Source organism: Neopelma chrysocephalum, unplaced genomic scaffold, assembly GCF_003984885.1.
Source record: "Neopelma chrysocephalum unplaced genomic scaffold, ASM398488v2 Primary Assembly neopelma1_65, whole genome shotgun sequence".
In the NCBI taxonomy this organism is placed as follows: Eukaryota; Metazoa; Chordata; class Aves; order Passeriformes; family Pipridae; genus Neopelma; species Neopelma chrysocephalum.
Genome location: NW_020897722.1, coordinates 8,264,801 through 8,284,710, shown reverse-complemented (window position 1 = coordinate 8,284,710; position 19,910 = coordinate 8,264,801). Strand labels below are relative to the sequence as shown.

Sequence of the window (19,910 nt, the reverse complement as noted above, 5' to 3'; positions counted from 1 at the left end):
TACCTAAGCACTCAAAAAAATCTAATACCTTAGCAGAGGAAAAATACAGAGCTCTAGTTTCTATTAGTTTCAGTTACTTTGTTATAGGCTGCCTAATAATTTGAGTGAAAACAATATTTAGAAGATGTGTTTTGGCATAACCTTCTTCTTCTGATGAATATTTCACAAAGTACTACCATTCTACACTCTTCCAATTTTTAACTAATTGTCAAATTGAGAGAGAGAGAGAGAGAGAGAGAATTTTCCTTCCAATATTTTCAGCTATAGCTAAAAGATGAGGGAAAATTGTAAATTAATCTAGAAGACTAGAAAAAAAAAGTTTGAGGTATATTCATTTGTTCTTGGATAAAGTAGGTTGTTCCTCCTCACTGAAACATTCCTAATGGTTTTCTCCTTCCTTTTTAATTTGACTACATGTTTGGTGAAGCAGCACAGTGTGGTGCTGTCCAAATCCTCCTCATCAGAGCAGTGCATTCTCCTTATTCCAGCAGACTCCTCAGATTCAGTAATAAAGAATAACTTGCACTGAGATGCCAGGATTCAGAAATTAGCTTCTGTAATTTTTTTCTTCTATTTACTTTACTGAAGATCAGAAAGAAATGTCCTCAGGGGACTGTAATTTGTCCTACGTGTATTGGTATCACTGCACCACCTGCCAGCTGGAAATGAGCTTGGTGCAGTGTTAAAGCTGCTTGCAAAAACTCCCAGCTTATGTAAAGCAGATATCTTTCTACTCCTTTCATGTTAAAAGATTGTTGACTGTCTGTAACTCTGACTTCCCAGTGTACGTGTTCTTCTGAAACTTATAATTATATGAGTTATATACTACAACTTACTGACATGATTTTATTAAAAAAATCTACCCAGTGTTTAATTTTAGAGGCTTAGCTGTTAAGAAGCTGATAATTTTATACTACTCCCCTATGACTAGAAAACAACGCATTTCAAAGTTTGTCTGTGGAGGCTGCCCAGATCAAGTTCTGATTATGGGTCAAATGGACATTTTAGTTGGAAACTGGAACAAATTTTAAAAGGATTCGCAGGAAGCATACTTGAGAAAAGTAGCTGGCAGCTTTAATTATATTGTAGTTTTGCTTTTATAGAGCTTATATTGTGACTCTAAACCACTGAATGACTTCAATTAATCCTATTTTTGGGGGTTGTTGTGGTGTTGGTTTTGACCTATCTTTTTTCTTTTCTGTAGGACCATCCAGAGCAAGGAGTGTTGTTTCTTGTGCGAGGATTACTAAATGTGATCCAGGATTATACTTGGGAGGATAACAGCGATGACAAAGTCAGGATTTATACTAATGTTTTGCATCTGCTGTCTGCAATGACTCAAGAAGCATATATCTACCATGTAGATAAAGGTAACTCCTGAGGGGGCTCTGGGGCCTGGCGTTCCCACCATGCAATTTGTAGTATTGTGTGACCACTGTACCTCATCAATGAAATCAATGGTAGTCACTCTTACAGAATGAGTTATTTTTCTATCCAGTTCCAGGTATTGTAACTTAAAATAATCACAGGAGGTGGCTCCTGAACAGATGCACTGTCTGTTCTTTAAAGTGAATCTGTGCAGAGTGGGTTACTTAGTTTGCTCCTGGTGGTGGTGTAACTGTGAACTGTTCACGTAAATATTAGAATTTTAAAAATATGGAGGTTTTTTTTTAGTCTAAAGTATCAACTTGATTTATACTTTACATTGGTGTTTCATTCACATTTATTAACAACTCCAGTTTTCAGAATGTAAAGCCTAGTCTCCATTATTTAAATGATCTATTTGCTGCTTTGAAAGAAGGCTTTCATTTTTGGAAATTGTGGTGATAATTTATAAAAATCTTCAGAATAGCTAGAAAATTCTAAAGATTTTACATTCTATAGAATAGCTGTCATCTTTTTTGCAATAATATTTTGATATGCTTTAAAATTTGAGTATTTGTCTTCTGATTATAGATTACTAAATTAAGATAGAGTAATAATTGAGTCTTTTAAAGCATAAAGATTAGTGAGTCAGAGAGGCCAAGCTAGTTTGACTTTTTCTTTTAGTTGCACAGGGCTTTCACAGAGAGGCAGACTGGAATATGTTCTGCAGTTCTTCTGGTGAATAGTCTGTCAGAGTTACCACCCATGACAAAATATCTCTTACAGTTAGCAGCACAGAAAATAGCTGTCAGTTGAACTACTACTCTGCAGTAAATCTGCTCTTCAGATTCTGTAAGGAAGTGTGGTTTAGCTGCTTTTTCTTTCACTCAGTTTTTTATATGACAAAAATAGCTGCATAATCCTAAAGTGAGAAATTGGAATTAATTAGATTATAATGGAGACAAGCATGGAAATATAAATTGTAATTTTTACCCTGTAGTAGGATGATGCACCATGTGCCTTAGCTTCTTAACATCAAGTTTACTTGGAAACAGGGGATCATCTTTTTATCTTTTGTGCTTTCTGATTTACCTAGACTACACTTAAATCTATGAATTTCTTGTAACCTATTTCATAGTAAAATACAAATAAATTAGGCCAAAAGACATGTTTAAAATCACAATTATATAAGCTCTAAAACTTCAAGAGCTCTCTCCCTCTAAAGAATCATTAAAGTTTTTGAAACAGAAAATGCACTTTCTGAATTTCTATCCATGACTTTGAGGTAATCATGGTTTCATTTTAGGGGCAAAAAAAGTTAAAATGCGGTTTCTTTTGAAAATCTTGTTTTTTTCAGAAAGTAAAACAAACTATTTGGCCTAGTCCTGCTGCCATTGAAGATGATGGCCATATTCTTCTAAAGTGATGGGGGCACTGTCTCTGTGGAAAAAGTGAAAATGGACACTATATGTTGTTTTGCATCAAGTCTAGCAGATATTTTTGAGCCTGGCTGCATCCAGGAATACAGGACTGGCTTTAAGCTAGAAGATTCTTTTCAGTGTTTTGTTCCTAAAATCAAAAGGACATAGTAGGCAACTGAGTGGTAGGCACCTAAACAACATTGTTCTGTTTGTGTTTCATGGAGGAGGGTCATTTTATAACTTCCACATGTGGTCTTCTATCAATAGCTGGTGTTTTCAGTAGCAAACAAATGCACAGCTCTTTAGCCAGACCTAAGCTTGAATTCATCTCTGCAGTTGATTCCAATGATGCCTTGTATGGTGGAGACTCCAAGTTCCTGGCTGAAATTAATAAATTGTGTGAAACAGTGATAGCACAGATCCTGGATCATCTGAAAACCCTGGGAAAAGAAGAGGTATGTTCTTACTCAGCTCGATTCAATACAAATCCAAGAGTAATTTGAAGAAACACACCACCTTTGACCAGGCACTGGTCTTTCTGAAAGCTCCAGGAGCCTTTTAACAGGAGGAAATTGGGTAATTTTACTTGTTTAAAAAGTGAGTTTGTCACATAGGCAGGCTTGTGGTGGAGACACCTAATGATGTGAAGCAGATGATGCCACAGTTATAACCCATCTTTAAGATGCAGGCAGAAGTTTCCTGCTCAGCTCTGTGCTGCTGGGGATGGGTCACTGAGCTGACAGGCAGCAGAGGCTACTCTGGCACACCGTGGTATCGATTGTGGCCGTGCACCAAGGAGTGACTGTGCTGCAGTACAGAATGATCACTGCAGAGCAGCACTCTGCACTGACACTGAGCTTAGAGTGAGCTTTAATTAACTGGCTGGAGTCCTGCTGTAGTCTGGTTATGGAAACGTGATGCTCTTTGGGGTTAGAGGTAGCTTTAAATTTACCAGCTCAAGTCCTGGTGTAGTTTGGGCATGGAAATATGATGGTCAGTGTAGCAGAACTTTTTCTCTTTTGAGTCTTTCTGACTATAATGAGCTCTGTGATGATGGTATTGCAGTTATTGGCCTAAGATAGAACTGGAGACAGTGCCACAGTCACTCCTTTGATGGCAGTATGGTCATACCTAAAATCTGCCCCGTGTTCATCCTTCTGTTGTTTCCTCTTGGCTCTCAACTTTGTAAATCATAGAATCATGAAATGCTCTGGGTTGGAAGCTCCAACCCCCCTGCCATGGGCAGGGAATAAACCATATTTTCTTGCCAGCTGAGTTAGCAGTAACCTGAAATGTCCAATTCTGTACAGAGCAAAGTGAGAATTCACAGTTAGTCTATTCCTGAGTAAAATGCAATGAAAGCCACCTATAATTAGTAAAAGTTTCAGACCCCAGACACTAGGATGAAGTCAGGAGAGAGGTACAGAGAGAGGAAAAAGGTGTTTTGTCTTTACCCTGAATTTAGTATATTTGTTCAATATTAAATAAAGAAAACTCCAGCCAACTTATTGGATTTCTTGATTGGAGTTGAGAGGCTCTGAGGGATCAAATATAGCTTAATGGATTGTATGTGAAAGGCAGGTGACTAATGCTGTCAGTATTACTGAAATAAGGAGAACTCACTGTTCTGTTACTGTACCTGCTTCTGAGATTGAACCCCTCCACAGCTTCCTAATCACCCCTTACTGGACAGCTTCTATTGATGGAAATCTTATGGCTTGTAGCCTGGAATGGGAGGGCAGGGGGTGATTGATTGGATGGAATTTTTTAGATAGCCTGTTTGCACAGTAGCCCATAGTGTTTGCCAATACAGAATGTGTTAAGTGATACATACTGGGAGGACACTGTGCTAAGTTTAGCTTTTTCTCTGCTTTTGCTATCCTATTTGTCCTTCCTTGAGATTGTAGGGATGGAAGATGAATAAATCCTTTGCCCAAATGCCTCTGCATCATTGTACACGACACCACAGTGAATGGTAGTTCTTTTTCAGAGCGGTAACAGCAGAAAACAACCATTCTAGCACAGCTAAGAATGTCCAAGCAGGTCTTGGAAGGAGATTTTTAACAGTTTTCAGGACTGTGGGTTGTATATTTAGGGGTTTTTTGCATCTGACTCCTATATGGAATAAATCCATGGTTTCTGAAGGACCTTTTTAAATTACTTTCTGCTTTCAAGCATAATTCTTTGAGTAATGGGATCCTGTGTTATTTCACTGAAGCCGTCGTTGCACAGAAAACTGGATTTAAAGCTAAGCAGCACGGATATAGGTCCTTGCCCTGCCTTTGCCCCTGCAGCCTTGGATTTACTCCTCTCTCTGTCCTTACTTACAAAGGGGGAGCGTTTGTTTTGCATTGTTGAGTTAAAGTCCTTGAGAGATTTAGATAAAAACTGTTTTTTAAGAATGAATAGTTGTTTGAGGAAGCTGTTGTTGCTGAGGAAATAGAAGTGGTGAGAATACTGTCAGAGATCTCTGATTGTGCTAAAGTAGAACTGGTCATAAAATCACTGTGGTATTTGGATTGCTTCAGTGCTGGTGACCTTTTATTATTCATCTTCTTGGCTGCTCATTTAAATGAACAAGCATCTGATGATTTTGCGTTTTTATTGGTCCATTTCCTTTAAAAGCTATAAAAGAAAATAAATTTTTCTCACAATAAAATCCTTTCACCAAAATGGCAATTTGGAAGAGAACAATGCATCTTATTGTTAACACAGCGTGGTCTTTTCACAGTATTAGAGAATGCTTCATTTATGTGACAGTGTTGGAATGGAAATTTTCAATTCTGGACAATTCTGTAAAGTTCAAGCTGTTTCTGGTCATGAGAGTAGCAGTGAATCCTCTCTGTGTATGGGGAAGACTGGTCTTATGCTCCAGGTTTTGTAGAAATGTAAATACCTTGCTTCTTGCTACTCAGTAATAAATGTTTTATTCAAACATGACTTCTGATCCAAATTATCAGGAGGATGTTGTTGTGCCCCTGGCAGTGCCATGTTAGGGTGGCAGTCTTCCCATGTACTGCATGGTAGATACTGGACTTTTATAGTAAGTATCAAAAATGGAGCAGGAGAAATGCTCTTGAGGCTTCTTCTTTCAACACAACTGATTTTTAATTTTATATAAACTCATAACTACTTCAGTTCATTACACATGTGCTTGAATACTTGACTAGAAGCAGAGCTGGACATAGTTCTCTGTGTGGGGGTGTGTTTTAAATTGAGAAGAGGTAGAATTTTTGAAACAGAACGTTACATGGCCCATTGTATGAAATACTGTGCTTTTTTTCTGTTATGCTATATGAAATTTGGACATTACTCTGCTCTTTGGTGGAGGGGTGAGAACACAAGGGGGTCACGTTCTGGCTTGATGTAGTTTGTTCTTTGTTTCATTGTCATCAGCATTATCCCAAGGATTATGGAAAATGTGCTGCCTAGAAGGCTGGCAGTTCTTTTTGGTGTGGGAATTGCTAGTCCCATGATGTGTTTGGTTGCCAAATAGCTGAGCTGTTGCTTTCTCCTTGCTGCCTGTGAATACCCTGTGAGCTGGGCTGCCACCCACAACTCAATCTTGCCAGGCTTGGCAGTGTGCTGGCATGGATGCATCCCTCGGGTTGGAGGTCAGTGCCATGTTACACAAACATTCCTGTTCATCATCATGGAAGCCTTGCCTGACACTCCTTGCTCATTTTCTGTCGTGGTGGGATTTCCTGCATACCTGAGCCTGCCTCTCTCTCCACTTAGTGTTGTGTAACTGAGGACTAGGTGCCAAAATCCTAACTGTTATACCTGCCCCAACACAACAGCAGTTAGTGTGCCTCTCATTCTCTTAGCTTGTTTCTGAGTCCTTTTTGAAGGATGATCCTTTTTGAAGTACCTATGTTTCAAATTAGTAAAAAATTTCATCCTTATTTTGAAGAGTAGATTTTGTATTTGCATTGATGTTGCCTGGAAAACCTCGCTAGTCAATACTCAAACTGGAGAACTGCCGCTTTTGCATTCTGCCCAGTAACTGAACTGCCTCACTTCTCGTGAGGAAACCTCCAAGCAATTCCCAGGAACCTCTTTGAAGTTTGTATTAGATGGTCAATGGGAAAAAAAATTAGATAATAGAGGTTATGTTGTTTATCCAGGATACATGGTGATGTGGCATGAATGAATAATGAAAAATGTGGCAAAACCTGGACTACCTGGCTGTACCCTGGATCTGTTTTTCCCTGAAGAGTCTTAGTCCTAAGAGAAATACAACAGTACTTAAGCATAGCTATTTTCCCTTTTACTGACTTTTTGAGTTGTATTTCTGCTCTGTGTTTCTATTACTGGACTAGATTGATCAACTGTACTTCTGTGTCTGGTAGGGAGTACTTCAGTGCTCCCAAATGATGGCTGTAGTTTCAGCCTATGAACAAGTTTTGGAGCTACTGAGATGGAAATTGCTAATGTAGGTGTGACTGTTAGAGGAAGAGCTGTCTTCATGGCAGTTTCATGTAACTAATTAAGTGCTCAGGGAACTTTTTGTGGGGCCTTGAGCAGGTCTGGGCATTGCGTGTGTGAAGTTTATGTTATGGCAGATTGTTTCTGCCTGTACAGATCTAGTGTGTCACATAGGTACAGTAGCAGTCTGATGCTTCTAGTTTGGGGCATGCTTGGCCTCTTTTCTAGTTGGCCAGTTCTTCCATAGCGTGGCTTTCTCCTTTTCCGTCTTTATCTGGAGGACTGATAGCTCAGTGTGTGCCATTTCTCTGATTAATAGCATCTGACCTCTCTTCTGCTGGCAGTGAGAAATTAATTTACTTTCAGTCCCTTAGGGAAAGGGCAGAGACTGCATGGCTGCATCGGTACCGTGTCAGGAACACACAGGTCAGAGATCCCTGCACTTCTCTTCCCCCAATCTCTGGCTCATGCTGCCTGTAACCTTGTCTCTGAACACTGTGCATCAGCTACCCCAGTATGAACTGAACTGAGAGGGGTAAAGTGCAGCATAAAGTTCATTAATCGGGGTGCTCAGCTGACAGTTGTGTTGTAAACTAGGACTCTGCTGTGGTTTGTGTAAGATGGAGCTGTGCCTTTGTCAGTGGGCTTTCTGGAGCAAAGAACAAAGGACAGCTGCAGCAGAGCAGTATAAACAAATACTACAGCTCAGATGCATCCAACAATAATTCATCCTTTTAACCGTGAAAACTTACTCTATAGGAATCAGCAGAACCTGCAATAGCATTTTAATTATTTCTGTTTTCCACTCACTCCAAATCAGGGTGGGAGCACCCTGTAAGCTTAGTGCAGGATTGTCTGTGCCCCAGAACTCCTCCACAGAGGCTGGTGCTCCTCCATGGCAGAGTACCATGAGGGAGGGGTCCTCCTCAAGGGCCTTCCTCAGCAATTTTAGGGGAAGTAGCTGCAAATATGGAGCAAATATGGTGGTATAATCGAAGTTTCAGTGAAAGAATAGCAGGAAAAAAAACATTTTTGCTTAAATAAATAGATGTAGAATAGACTGCTGGAAAAAAGCCTGAAGTTGCATTAATCTAGATTGATGATAGTGGTCTCTCTAAAATATATAGAGCTATGGTGCTCCAAGTGCAAGGCTGGTTAGTGGGAGGGTGATTTCTATGCAATTGTAGGGAGTCTTGAGTTAAAAATGTGTCAGACCTACATAATGTGCTGTGCCAAAGCGATATGAGATGTAGGAGTTTGGTGTAATTATTTCATTTCCAGCAACTTACATTGATTCATTATCATAACTTGTTGCATTTTGAATGGAACTTGAAAACTATGCCTGTATTGTTTGTAACTATTGCTGTGTGTTACAAAATGAGGGCCTTTTGCACTTCTAAGTGTTTAGAGAACCCAGTGAGGTTATGTTGCATGTTTGGGGATGATTATATGGTAATAGGGGAATATTTTTGTTTCCTTGTAGACCCTGAAGCGGCAGAGCCAGTTGGCACTCTATTTCTTTAACACTATTGTAGCTCATGGGGATCTACGAAACAACAAACTAAACCAGCTTTCAGTCAATCTCTGGAATCTTGCTCAGAAACATGGCTTTGCTGACACCAAAACTATGGTAAGGAAAACAGATAATGCAGAAAAATTTGAATTCTTAAGATCTTTTGCCACTCTTTATTTGGAAAAAAGTAATATTTTCTTGATCTGAATAAAGCTAATCTCTTTACAAGTTGCTCTCTTCCCCCCCAAAAAAATTATCTTAAAACCCCAACAACTTCTTTTTTTAAATGCTTCTTAATGAATAAGCAGCTTCTCTCATTTCAAGTGATCTGTATCTTTCTAGCAATTTTAATCCTGTGTCAAGCATTAAGGAACCTGAAAGTGTTGGGTGCTGTAACTTTTTTTCAGAACAGAAAACTAGCTCTAAGAGAAATATGGCATTTTTATTTTGTGGTATATATGGTGTAAGCTTGGAAAGTGGCATTTCAGAGCCTTTAAGACAGATATCGGTAATAAGTAAGAAATGCTAAGTGCTCCCACAGCCAGTGAAAATCATGACAGTGTGTATATAAAGATGAAGTGATGGCCTATGAAATGAGAAAAGACAAAGACTAAAAATCTCCCAATCCCTTTCTTTTCAAACCCAGGTGAAAACACTGGAATACATCAAGAGGCGAAGTCAACAACCTGAAATGAGTCACTTTGCAGACCTGGCCCTTCGGCTTCCTCTGCAGTCCAGGACCTGATGGATGTCTCTTTTCCAAGGAGGCACCTGTACAAGACAGCATGCAGCCAAGGCCAAAAATCACTCATCTAGATTCTGACTGGAGGAGTTCAGTGTGTTTTTACTTAGTGTGAAAGATTTACTTGGGCACAGTAAAGGTAAAAACTGAGTGCAATAATTTAACCTGAATTTCTGTCTCCAGTTTTACCATAACATAATATTATAAATGCCGATTTACATTCAGTAAACAGTATTTTGAACCTCTGTGGTAGTGAAATCTCATCTGTTGTAATTTTAACAAAAAAGGAAGAAGATAATCTGCACAAATGAATTCACAGCCTCAAAACTTCATCCCACTTGTAGAATAGTGTTTTTCCTGTGTAGAAAGCAGCATTTCAATATAATAATCCTACTAAGTAATCTCTCTGCTTTGGGATGCTGCCAGCATTTGTTTTATTGGTTCCAGTAGAAGAGAAAAATGGCCGAGGTGTTATTGTTCTAATTTCTACAATACATTTGCACAGACATGTTTATGTTTTCATTTTAGTCCCGGGTTTTGTAAAATGGAAGGAATCTTTAAGTGCTGCCTGCAAATGAAAAAGGAAATGTATGCAAAGTACTCTATATTTGCAAAGTACTCCATCACTGAATAAAGCAATTTGCAGTTCATCTGTGTGTTCTGGGGGAGTTTGTGTACACAAATCTATCACCTTACCCTTGTGGAATTTAGTTACATGTACTGATAACTCCTAATAAAATTTCACCATTTCTTTCCCACGGTAGGGAACCATGCTGAAACCTTGCATCTATTGCTGCTTTTGCTTAGTGGTAAATTCTTAATGAGTTAAATCCTCACACAGATATTAAGATATATTTTTGCACAAAAATGTTTTATTTTGTTAAGGCTAACTGTTCAGACAGAACCATATATTTAAGGAGTTAGCAAGCTGCTAATAAATACCACCCAAATTATTAAACCATTCTTGTTGCATGTTTTTCATCTCATCACTTTGTACCACTCACTGAGTGTAAAAATGTGAAGATTTTACAGAAAACTAAAATCCCTTTGAGTCACTAAGATGTAGCTAAAAATAAGTTTATTAAATCAGCATTAAAAAAAAAATCTAGTTGCAGGCATGGCACACATACCTTCAGTCTTTGAAGGAGGCTGTGCCTTGCCTTGTAGAAGAAACATGCTAAAGGTTTCAAAAACTTACTGTTTAGCTGAAATGAGGACCCAGCTCCACCAGTGTATGCAGTTGGAAACTTGAACTAAAAGTGCCTCACAAATCAAATTTCTTAAACATTTTATTATTTTATTTCAAGTAAAAAGATCTGGAAAGTAAAAAAAAAAATTGCCTGCTGAATTTTCATTCTTTTTATTACTTCAGAGTTTTAATCTTCAAATTTTATAGATCTAGATGTATATTTGTCTATGTATCCTCTTTTGTTGGCAATAGGTTGAAATCCAAGACCAATTCCTCTATGTTGCTTCAAGTCCATTGCTTTATCAAACTCCATCTTCAGAGCCTGCTGTAACTTCTCCTGCCCTTCCCTGTTCAGAGCCATGTTCGGTTTGTTTGTAGTTGCTGAGAGATTTTGGATAGGCCCAGAGCCCTTTTTAAAGCCACCCATCAGTCTGAAAAACTTCATTTCTTCCTCAGAACTTTTAAAAGCAGCTGTACTCCACTGTCCAAACTTTGTATCCTGTGAAGCAAAACAAGGTTAACACTAGAAGTAAGTAATAACAAGACCAAGGAAGATAATTTCTGGCTGTGTACCATGAGAACAGAACCAGCTACAAAAACCTGACAGGGTGACAAAGCTGGGAAGAAGCAGTTACTCCACGGGCAGTACCTCTTAAAGGATGTGGTAAAAGAATGACATTAACTCTGTGTGAGTGCATCTTCACTAGCAGTGCAGGTCATTTAACCTGGAGAGGGGTTAATGTGCTTTGAGAATCTCCTTTCCCTCCCTCTTCAGGAACCTTGGCTTTTCTGCTTCTCTTCACCTAGCTCAAAGAGCCAGAATCATCTCTTATTCTAAGAAAATTGTCAGACTTAATCCTCTTTCACTGTCACTTCATATGTTTATCTTTTCATTTTCCCATTGCCTAGTTTGGGAGCTGTTGTTTTCAGCAGTGTTTTGTTATGTTAGTTTTGGAGACAGTGTTCAATCTGCCTCATAAACTTTAAGTAACATTGGCATTCTCATCCCACTAATTACAACTAATATTGCAAGGGTGCAAAAACCCTTATCCAACAGGACTAAACCTAAAAGCCTCTGCTCTTAAAGCCTCCCCTCCCTTGCAGTTTCCTGTTTTCTTTGTATTCACTGTATTTGCCTTTCACTATTTTTAGAACTAGTTCACCCCTTCAGGATTTTTCCTTTGTCTGAGGATTCTGGCTCCTTTCTGAGGAGCCAATGTCCAGGTAAAATGATATTTCAGCTGTTTGTGGATAACCCAAGATAAATCATATGATTTACAAAGCTCATGAACTTCTGGCTTACCTAAGAACAGGCTTCATTATCTAAGGATTTTATTTGACTCCTAAGGAATAGCTACGCAGTCATTTATAAATATTTCAGCAGGATTGCTGCTCCCTATTTTTTCCTTAAAATTGGGGGTGATACTAAATGGAAGAATGTCTGATTATTAATTAAATAGACTAAGCTGGTTACATCAAAGGAAAAAATGTGAATTTAGTGGTGTGTTTATGTCAGCCTGAAATCCTTCCAACTCAACAGTTGTAGCTTGCATGAAACAGTCATTCTCCAGCAGCCAGCCAACATGACACACAGCACGCTACACAATATTGCAGGCAAGCCCTAACACGCTTTTTTAAGTTAAAAAAAATGCATGGCTGGAGTATCATCCACAATCACAGGCCAGAATACCTACTATTAAAAGAGAGCTACCCATAATACTTCAGTATTTTTACCTTGTACAAAGGCAAGTTGCTGTCTAAGCCCAGTCTGTGACACAGATGCAGATACACATACAGATACACTTAAGTCACATACAGATAAATATAAAGTCCTCCCTCTGGAATGGGAGGCATCTGCACAGATGCAAATATAATCATGGCTTGTCAAACTCTGTACATTTTTTTATGTGAGTTGCTGGCAGGCACCACACACAGCTTTTGCTGAAGCATTTCCAGCTCACTCTTTGTGGAGCTGATGAATTAGTTTTCACAGCTTCTATTCTTCTGCATGCTACTAAACAGAGACAGATCAGCACCAAGGAACTGAGATCCCCTGCCAAGGATGTCATTTTTCTCAATGACTTCAGACACTATTAGACAGTTGCAGTTCCAGAGCTATCACAGGCTGCCTCCCACTATGTTACATCTACAGAACTTGTTTCTGGCATTTGTTTGAGGCATATTCCAGCTTTCTAGGCACACTGGCAGTCTTGCAAAACAACTAAGAATCCCGGATTACTAGCAAAGCTTTCTCTCCACCTCAATCCTATTAACCCTGCTAAACACTGCTGCAACAGTTTCCACTACCTAACTGTAAATCTCTCAGGAGGCAAGCTGAGCAGGATGCAAAAGCAAGGAATTAAGAATCATCTTTCAAAGAAGTGGAGGAAAGATGTGGATGCCAGGAGAGTACTGACTGTAAATATCACACGTGTTATCAGTTGTCACCCCCCTTTACCTTTCCACATGTGCCCCTTTCTGAATGTCTGCAAAGTCTTGCAGATAAGAAGTAAGATACACTTCAGTGACTGCTATATCCATAGCCTGGAATTATTTGTACTTCACAGTAAGCAGAAAATGCTTCTGTAGCAATTTGTCATGGCTCATTCTCCAGAGGAACCAGAGAAAATGTTGCTTTTGAGGACTGATGATGGGAATTGGAACACTGTACAATGCCAAGTTCACTGTCAGCTCTCAGACTCTCTTGGCATTGTACCAACTTGTTCTACAGCGTGACCTTAACTCTGCAGTCAGAAGGAAGACTGTTGTGCCAAGCCACGTACCTGAGCCGCATAGAGAAAAGAGCACAGTGTTTTTACCAGGAACTTGCTCTAGGACCCAGTATTTCCACCAGATCCAGGTCTAAGCTCATACATACCTGTCCCACTTTGGGACTGAAAACCTTTGTTTTGCCAGATTCTCTATCGATTTCTTCTTGCAGAGCCTGCCGCCTCACCTGGTGTGCAAAACAATGACATACGCAGCATCAGACACTATCTTCTGTGTGTGAAATGACAACTAATTCGCAATGGAAAAGAAAGGGATGTATGAAATAACTAGTGATCTTCAGAATTTTGCAAGGATAAATAAAAAGTTGCATGTGATCCTTTCCCACATTCAACACGAGAACTGTGATTTTTCTAGTGGTATGTTAAATGAATATTTTGCTGTAACAGATATGTCTGATTTTCTAACTGCAGGCAACAGCTACGCTGAAACTGCCAACACTGATGAGAGGCAAAGAAACCTGTATTTAACCCAATAAGCTACCTAGAACTTCTGTCATTGACTGAAGCTGTATATTTTGGACTTAACCCACAGAAGGTAAAGCACATTTTAAGCAGACCTTTATTTAGGGAAGCAACAAATCAGTTTTTTTGTATCAATTCCTATGCATATATTAAATACTGACTTGCTTTCAATCTTACACAATTAAGACAAAGCATACCTTGTCTATGTTAACTTCATCACAGTTTCCTTTTTTTTCCTGCACAATAATTACACCATCTAGATGTTCCTGTAAAACAGGAAAAAAGATTGTATGGTTATTTTTATCCATTCTGGTTAATTAGAATTTACAGAGCTCTTACCATGAGAGTAATTAAAACACTAAGCAATCAGTAGGACTATTCTGGGGCAAGAAGAAATAGTCAGATCTAAGCTGAAAATGCCAATTAAGTCTGTGTATTTCTATGGAGAAACCTTCTCCCCAAGAAAGAGATTTTTTTTTTTAACCAAGAAGATAGAGGATTTTTTTAAGTTCACACATTAAATTAGATCTGCCAACATCACTGGCACACACAGTAATGTTTGCAGGCAGAGTAATTTCAAATTAAACTGTTTTGTTTAATTGTAAGGGACAGAGAGAGTAAAAGTTAGAATATTTTAAAAATTGCAGGTAAAATAATTAAAGGTCTCTCTGCAACAAACAAACAAAGAAGAGACAATCAAGAGACAGCTGCATTGTGCTCACTTGTGGATGATGGTCCCCAAGGAGCTCCCAGTCTGGAAAGAGCACAGGGAGAGGCAGGACACACACATCAAATGTCTCCTACAATGGCAGCAAACAGCACATCAGTTCCACATTTCAGAGCGAGGAACAGGGAGCTGATGGGATGAGACAGAGCAGCCCCAGAAGGACTGGATGGGCCGGATGGCAGCAGGTAAATCAGTGGCAGAGTCCACAGGCAACCATGTCCTGATCACTCTTCCACAGAGTGCAGCCCCTCAGCAACTTTTGCTCCCAGTGACTGGCATTCCTACATCATTGCCCTCAGCCTTTCTTTGCCAAATTTATAATTAGGATAAGATTTTTGGGCACCCAGTATAACAGGATAAGTAATAAGTCCAGGATAGTGGTAAATTAGAGCCATAAGCTTTAGACCAGCCTGGAAAAGGTGGCCAAGGGGAAGATCTATTGATACAGTTAACATAATAATCCAAGCATGAAACAGCCAGGGAAATGAAGACAAGGAAAAGATTTGTAACATACTTCTGTCAGCAGAACCTGCTGTTACTTTTTTGAGGGTTTACAGTTTTATTAAAAGCCACGAATGATTTATCTCATTTTCCAAAGCTACCTTTGATTTTACCACACACATGTACAATACACACACTATTAAAAATAAGAGAACACCGTCTGCAGTAAGGAGAGCTCATGCTCTTGGAGGAAAAGAAGAAACCAAAACCAATCCCCAGTTTACTTCTAGATGGCCTGGTACTGTCTTTTCAGATCTATTAAAACAAGCAGGAAAACTGTTGTGACAGGATTCCGCAAACAACTGCAGCATATTTTTTTTTTTTTAGCTGGAAGGTCAAGTGGCAGACAAGGAACGGGGGAGCAGCCCCATCCCTGCTAATTCCCAGCATGGTTGCTGACCAGCTGAAGGCTACTGAGAGGAAAAAACCATCCCACAGAGGTCTGCCAAGCTTCCCCCAACTCCATGGAAAAGGAGCACCTTCACACGTGGTAGGATTATGCTGCCTGCAGGCAAACAACTTCTTGCTCCTCTTCACTCTGCCCAAATTCACTGTAATGGCATCCAGTGGGAAAAACACCAATCACTGATATTAAGTGGGTATCATTCCACATTGTCTTTAAAACTCACTCTTTTGCTTGCTGCACAAGCCCCACAGAGGATTTTTCAAGGCATGCAGTGTGTGACACACTGTAGACTGGGATGTTTTAGGACTTTGGCACAGTTAAATGCGAGACCAACATCATCAGCCTCTTATTAGTGCAGTGTCTTTAGGCCTGGCAGGAACTAGATTTCGCTAGAACTGATTAACCCAGACTTCTCAATGTTCAGGAGACTTTCCCTTAAGCATTTTTTATTATTAAAGGACAGAGGTGCATATGGGAATGAGAAATAAAACAGGTATCACCCTACACCCTTCTTCTCAACTGTTTGCAATGTATTTGCTGTGGTTTTCATTTTAACTGGTCATGCAAGTTTACATGTCATTGTGAGGCTTATCTTGCCTCTGCACAATGTGAGCTGCTGCAAGAATCCAAATAATGTCTAACAGCCTCAAAAAGGCAACGTCAACTTCATTAGAAAATATATCCCAGCAATAAAACCACCTTGTCCTTTGAAAGGTCAAAAGGACAAACCGAAGCTAAAAGCCCAAAACATCTGCTCACCTCATGACTGATAAGCACATACTCCCCTCACAAACCCTTGTGAAAAACGCCTGTATCTGGTTCTTCACATAAATCTATATTTAATTATTAGCATTAGGCACCAGGCAGCTGCCAGGTTTCCACAGAACTTGAAGAAACTGCACATAAGTGCACACCAAAGCAAAGCACACCATGAAGTGTGCTGGAGGCAGCTCATGCTATGCCTGCTCTATCTTTAGTTTACAAAAATCTTCATTGATACCTTATTAACCAGTGCTTGACTTTTCAACAAGCCAACCATTCAGAGTTTTTCATAAAAAACAACTGAATGCTGTCTCCTATTACTACAAAAACAAGCTCCTGATGACTTACAATGTACTGCTTTTACATCTATTTATTTTCTTGCATAGATTTATTCTTTTAATTAAAAATATGTCTTCAGGTCTCTAGTTTTCTATCAGAATTTATACATCAATGCTCTAGGCCTAGTCTACATTTAGCATTCTTAGAATTTTCTCTAAAGTTTTCTCCAAGTTAGACAACAGGCTTTGGCTAAATTTTCCCCTCGTTTGTAACACTATGTAATTCCAGCATTAACAGCAGCAAAGCCCGAGGAAAAGTCCAACAAACACAGTGAGATGCACTGATGCTGCCAGTGTTACCAACCTGCTCAGGGTAAATGACGTGGTACTAAAATCCTATTTTATAGGAGTGTTGCCACTTTGTGAAGAGCAACCGAAGAAGAACATTTATGACTTCACACACTCGTTTTCTTTTTGTGCCAATGCTTGCTGTTAGTTGTAGTATTTACATTTTCATGACTGAAACACTGCATGATTACAGCAGCAGGCATTAAATGATACTTTCCCACGTGTCACAACTAAAATCAATACATCAGCCGATCCTGTTTCTCAATAGTGGGGGCCCTCACTGACTTCAAATATTCTGATCAGGCAGAACAGCCTGCAAAGTAGGGAACTGTACCTAAAAAGCTTTTGATTCCTTAGCAGGAGGGGGCAAAGCTGCCCTCCTCTTTACAACTTACCAGCGACTCATTCCCTGTGTCTTCTGTAATGATCTTTGTCTTTTTTGTATTTGCTTCTGAACCTGGTTGTTCAGCCAAGTCCTGTGGTGGGACTTCTTTTCTTTTTTTCCCTTTCCTGTCACAGAGCATGTGATTACTACTGCATAATGCCCCATCTACAGCATTCTCTGCTACACGCTCAGCTCGCTCCATTTCACTCTCTTTGTTCTTTTTATTTCTTTCTGGTAGTCTTATTTTTTGGTTTTTAGAGGCACTATCATTGTTTAAAGCAACTTTTGAATATGTTGTTTCCTCCTCCTCTTTGTGAATCTTTTTTTTCTTTTTCTTCTTGGTGACTTCATTACTAGCCTTGAAATTCTTCCTGCTCTTTTTTCCAGACAGCTTTTCTTCTTGCTGTGCCGAGAGATACTTATCAGGAATGCTGTGATTGCAGTCTAGCTGATCCTCACATGTTAAGGAAGAAACACATTTGCTTCTGTTCTTGTTCTTCTTAGTCTCTTTGATACTCCCAGAGTCCTCAGTTGTGTCCTCTTCCTCCCTGTTTGTCAATGTAATTTCCCAGGAATTCTGCTTCTTCCTTTTTCTGAAGTCACTTAATGCAATGGGCCTACCAGGAACTCCAGATATGTTGTCCTCATTATCTACTAGTGGTAAAAAGGAGTCAGACTTATCCTTCTTCTTCCTCTTCTTTTTTCTCATACAACTCTCCCCAACATTCTGGACATTATGTGTGTCATGGTTTTCACCTGTAAAAGCTACTTCTTGTGAAATGTATTTGTGGAGCTTTTTACAAACTCTTTCAGACTGCTTTTGTTCACTGTTCTGGATGTCCTCTAATGAAAAAGAAGAACTGCCTTTCTTCTTTTTTTTCTTTGTTACCTCACCATCCAGTTCCAAATTCAAAGCACTATCCTTTTTGGTTTTTTTAAAAGAAAATTCAGTTTTCTTAATATCATCCTCTAAGGATGAATGACATGGGACTTTTTTTTTCTTCTTTTTGAGAATTTTAATTTGTTCCTCTGATTCCTCCTGAAGTTCTGAATCCAGATGACCTTTTACAATCACAAAGCTTTCTGAATGTGCTTCTTTGAGTAATTCGGAGCCAACTTTCTTTTTCTTATTTTTCTTCTTCTTGTTCTTTGGTTGTAATTGGTCTAAACATTCATCTTTAAACTGTACCTTTTTCCTTATCTTTGTTTTTGTCTCAAGCCTGCCACTGTCCTTGATTTTAATGGCAGTTGGAACATCTTCCTCAATTTTAATGACAGTCTTCACATTTTTCTTCTTCTGTATAGGTTCCTCATGAAATTCTTTTCTCTTTTTCTTTATTATCATTCTAAAAATGAAATGAAGATGTTAGTAAACTGCTTCAGAGAGATGATACAAGCCCTCCTCTATTTGGCTTCCCTTTATTCTGAAACTATTCCGTATCTCCCATTGTCCCTGCCACTCTCTTTCTAATTTCAGTCTGCTTTCTGTTATGGGGGAAAGAGAACTGCACAGAGCCCAGAAAATATTGTCTATTGGGGTGATTTTTTTGTCCTGTTCTTTAGCATAAGTTGTCCTAGTCAGTTGGTCACTTTCTATTTGTTTCTTCCTTTTGACAGAGCATGACATCTTTATAGTAATACCTACCCTCTACAAATCTTTCCTAAATGGCAAAACATATACATATATATATATACATGCATACACATAGACAGATGTACAGTTAAGACTGTTTTCCAGATCCCTTCGACTTTTCACTTATTTAACACTGAACTTCACATCACTTTACTGCCCACTCAGCACTACAGGTTCCTTTCAAGGCACCCGAGTTATTACCTTAAATCTGCTTCTGTCTGCGATTTCTCATCCTTGCCCTCCGTCTCCTCTCTCGGGACACTCGCACCGACCAACAGATCACACCAGAGAAGCCTCTGGCACCCGCTTGGTGACACTTCCCGCCTTTGCTGAGAAACCCGTTTATCCCTACTTGTTTTCCCATCTTTTAATAAAAAATTAATCCCTGGGGATTTCTATAAGCGCCGCTTGCAAGGCCTCCTGTCAAAATCCTTTACAGGAAACCTAAGTCTGGTAAGCAGCGTTTTACCAATCCCTGCCTGTCAGGGCCTCCTCCCGGAGCCGCGGCAGCCCCTGCGCCCACCGACCCACCCCCACACCGCGGCCAAGGGGGGTCCCTCCCGCGCCCCGCCCCGCTCCTGACCCCGTCCCCGCCCGTCCTGCCCGGGGGGGCTCCCCGGGAGCGGCGCATCCCGGCCGGGCCGTGCCCGGGGCGGCCCCGCCGGCCCTCACCTGCCGCGGCCTCGTGCAGCGCCCTCCGACCCGGAAGGGAACGCGCCGGGCCCGCCCCGCCCCGCGCGCGGCCGGAGCCGTTGCCGCGGCAACGCCCGGGACGCGGCCCTGGCGGCGGCGGGAGGGACAGAGCCGGGAGGGACAGACCAACAGAGCCCGGAGGGACAGAGCCGGGCGGGACAGAGTCCTGCTCTGGGACGGGGACAGGAGCGGAGCTCGCAGGTGGGAGCGCAGCGCCCGTCAGGCCATGGCTCTGCCTCCCCGGGGCTCCTCAGCCGCCCCCCCCCCC

The 19,910-nt window shown here is 40.3% G+C and overlaps 3 protein-coding genes across 5 annotated transcripts in view; 2 read left to right on the top strand and 1 right to left on the bottom strand.

Annotated features, from left to right (window-relative positions):
• The window catches only part of VPS35L (VPS35 endosomal protein sorting factor like), a 49,248-nt gene extending 39,000 nt beyond the window's left edge, over positions 1-10,248 (top strand). Inside the window, 4 exon segments of the mRNA XM_027683959.1 lie at positions 1,205-1,370; positions 3,123-3,241; positions 8,698-8,844; positions 9,374-10,248. Coding sequence (XP_027539760.1) covers positions 1,205-1,370; positions 3,123-3,241; positions 8,698-8,844; positions 9,374-9,472 — 531 coding nt within the window. The 3' untranslated portion in view covers positions 9,473-10,248.
• Positions 10,249-10,773: 525 nt separating this feature from the next.
• On the bottom strand, positions 10,774-19,652 carry KNOP1 (lysine rich nucleolar protein 1). 3 transcript variants are annotated; one of them, XM_027683972.1, is made up of 6 exons: positions 19,151-19,466; positions 18,573-18,662; positions 17,327-18,542; positions 14,107-14,175; positions 13,537-13,614; positions 10,774-11,157 (listed from the first exon to the last, which is right to left on the bottom strand). In XM_027683972.1, exons 2-6 carry the CDS (start codon positions 18,659-18,661, stop codon positions 10,846-10,848), a joined length of 1,764 nt encoding a protein of 587 aa, XP_027539773.1. In that variant the 5' UTR covers position 18,662; positions 19,151-19,466; the 3' UTR covers positions 10,774-10,845. The 3 variants fall into 3 exon arrangements, with proteins under 3 accessions (XP_027539773.1, XP_027539772.1, XP_027539770.1); XM_027683971.1 differs by lacking the exon at positions 19,151-19,466 and adding an exon at positions 19,622-19,652 and having other exon boundaries at positions 17,327-18,662; XM_027683969.1 differs by having other exon boundaries at positions 17,327-18,662.
• A 124-nt stretch (positions 19,653-19,776) lies between these two features.
• Positions 19,777-19,910, top strand: part of IQCK (IQ motif containing K) — a 53,144-nt gene continuing 53,010 nt past the window's right edge. Inside the window, exon 1 of the mRNA XM_027683976.1 lies at positions 19,777-19,828. The gene's annotated coding sequence lies outside the window, so the exon portion shown is untranslated. The remainder of the gene's footprint in view (positions 19,829-19,910) is intronic.

Bases quoted from the DNA above. Each gene is read 5' to 3' on its own strand.
- KNOP1 (XM_027683971.1), bottom strand. From the start codon at position 18,661: ATGATAATAAAGAAAAAGAGAAAAGAATTTCATGAGGAACCTATACAG. The intron at 14,176-17,326 runs GTAAGTTGTAAA...CCTGTTTTACAG, and splicing joins ACACAGGGAATGAGTCGCTG to GAACATCTAGATGGTGTAAT. The intron at 13,615-14,106 runs GTATGCTTTGTC...TTTGCACACCAG, and splicing joins ATGAAGTTAACATAGACAAG to GTGAGGCGGCAGGCTCTGCA.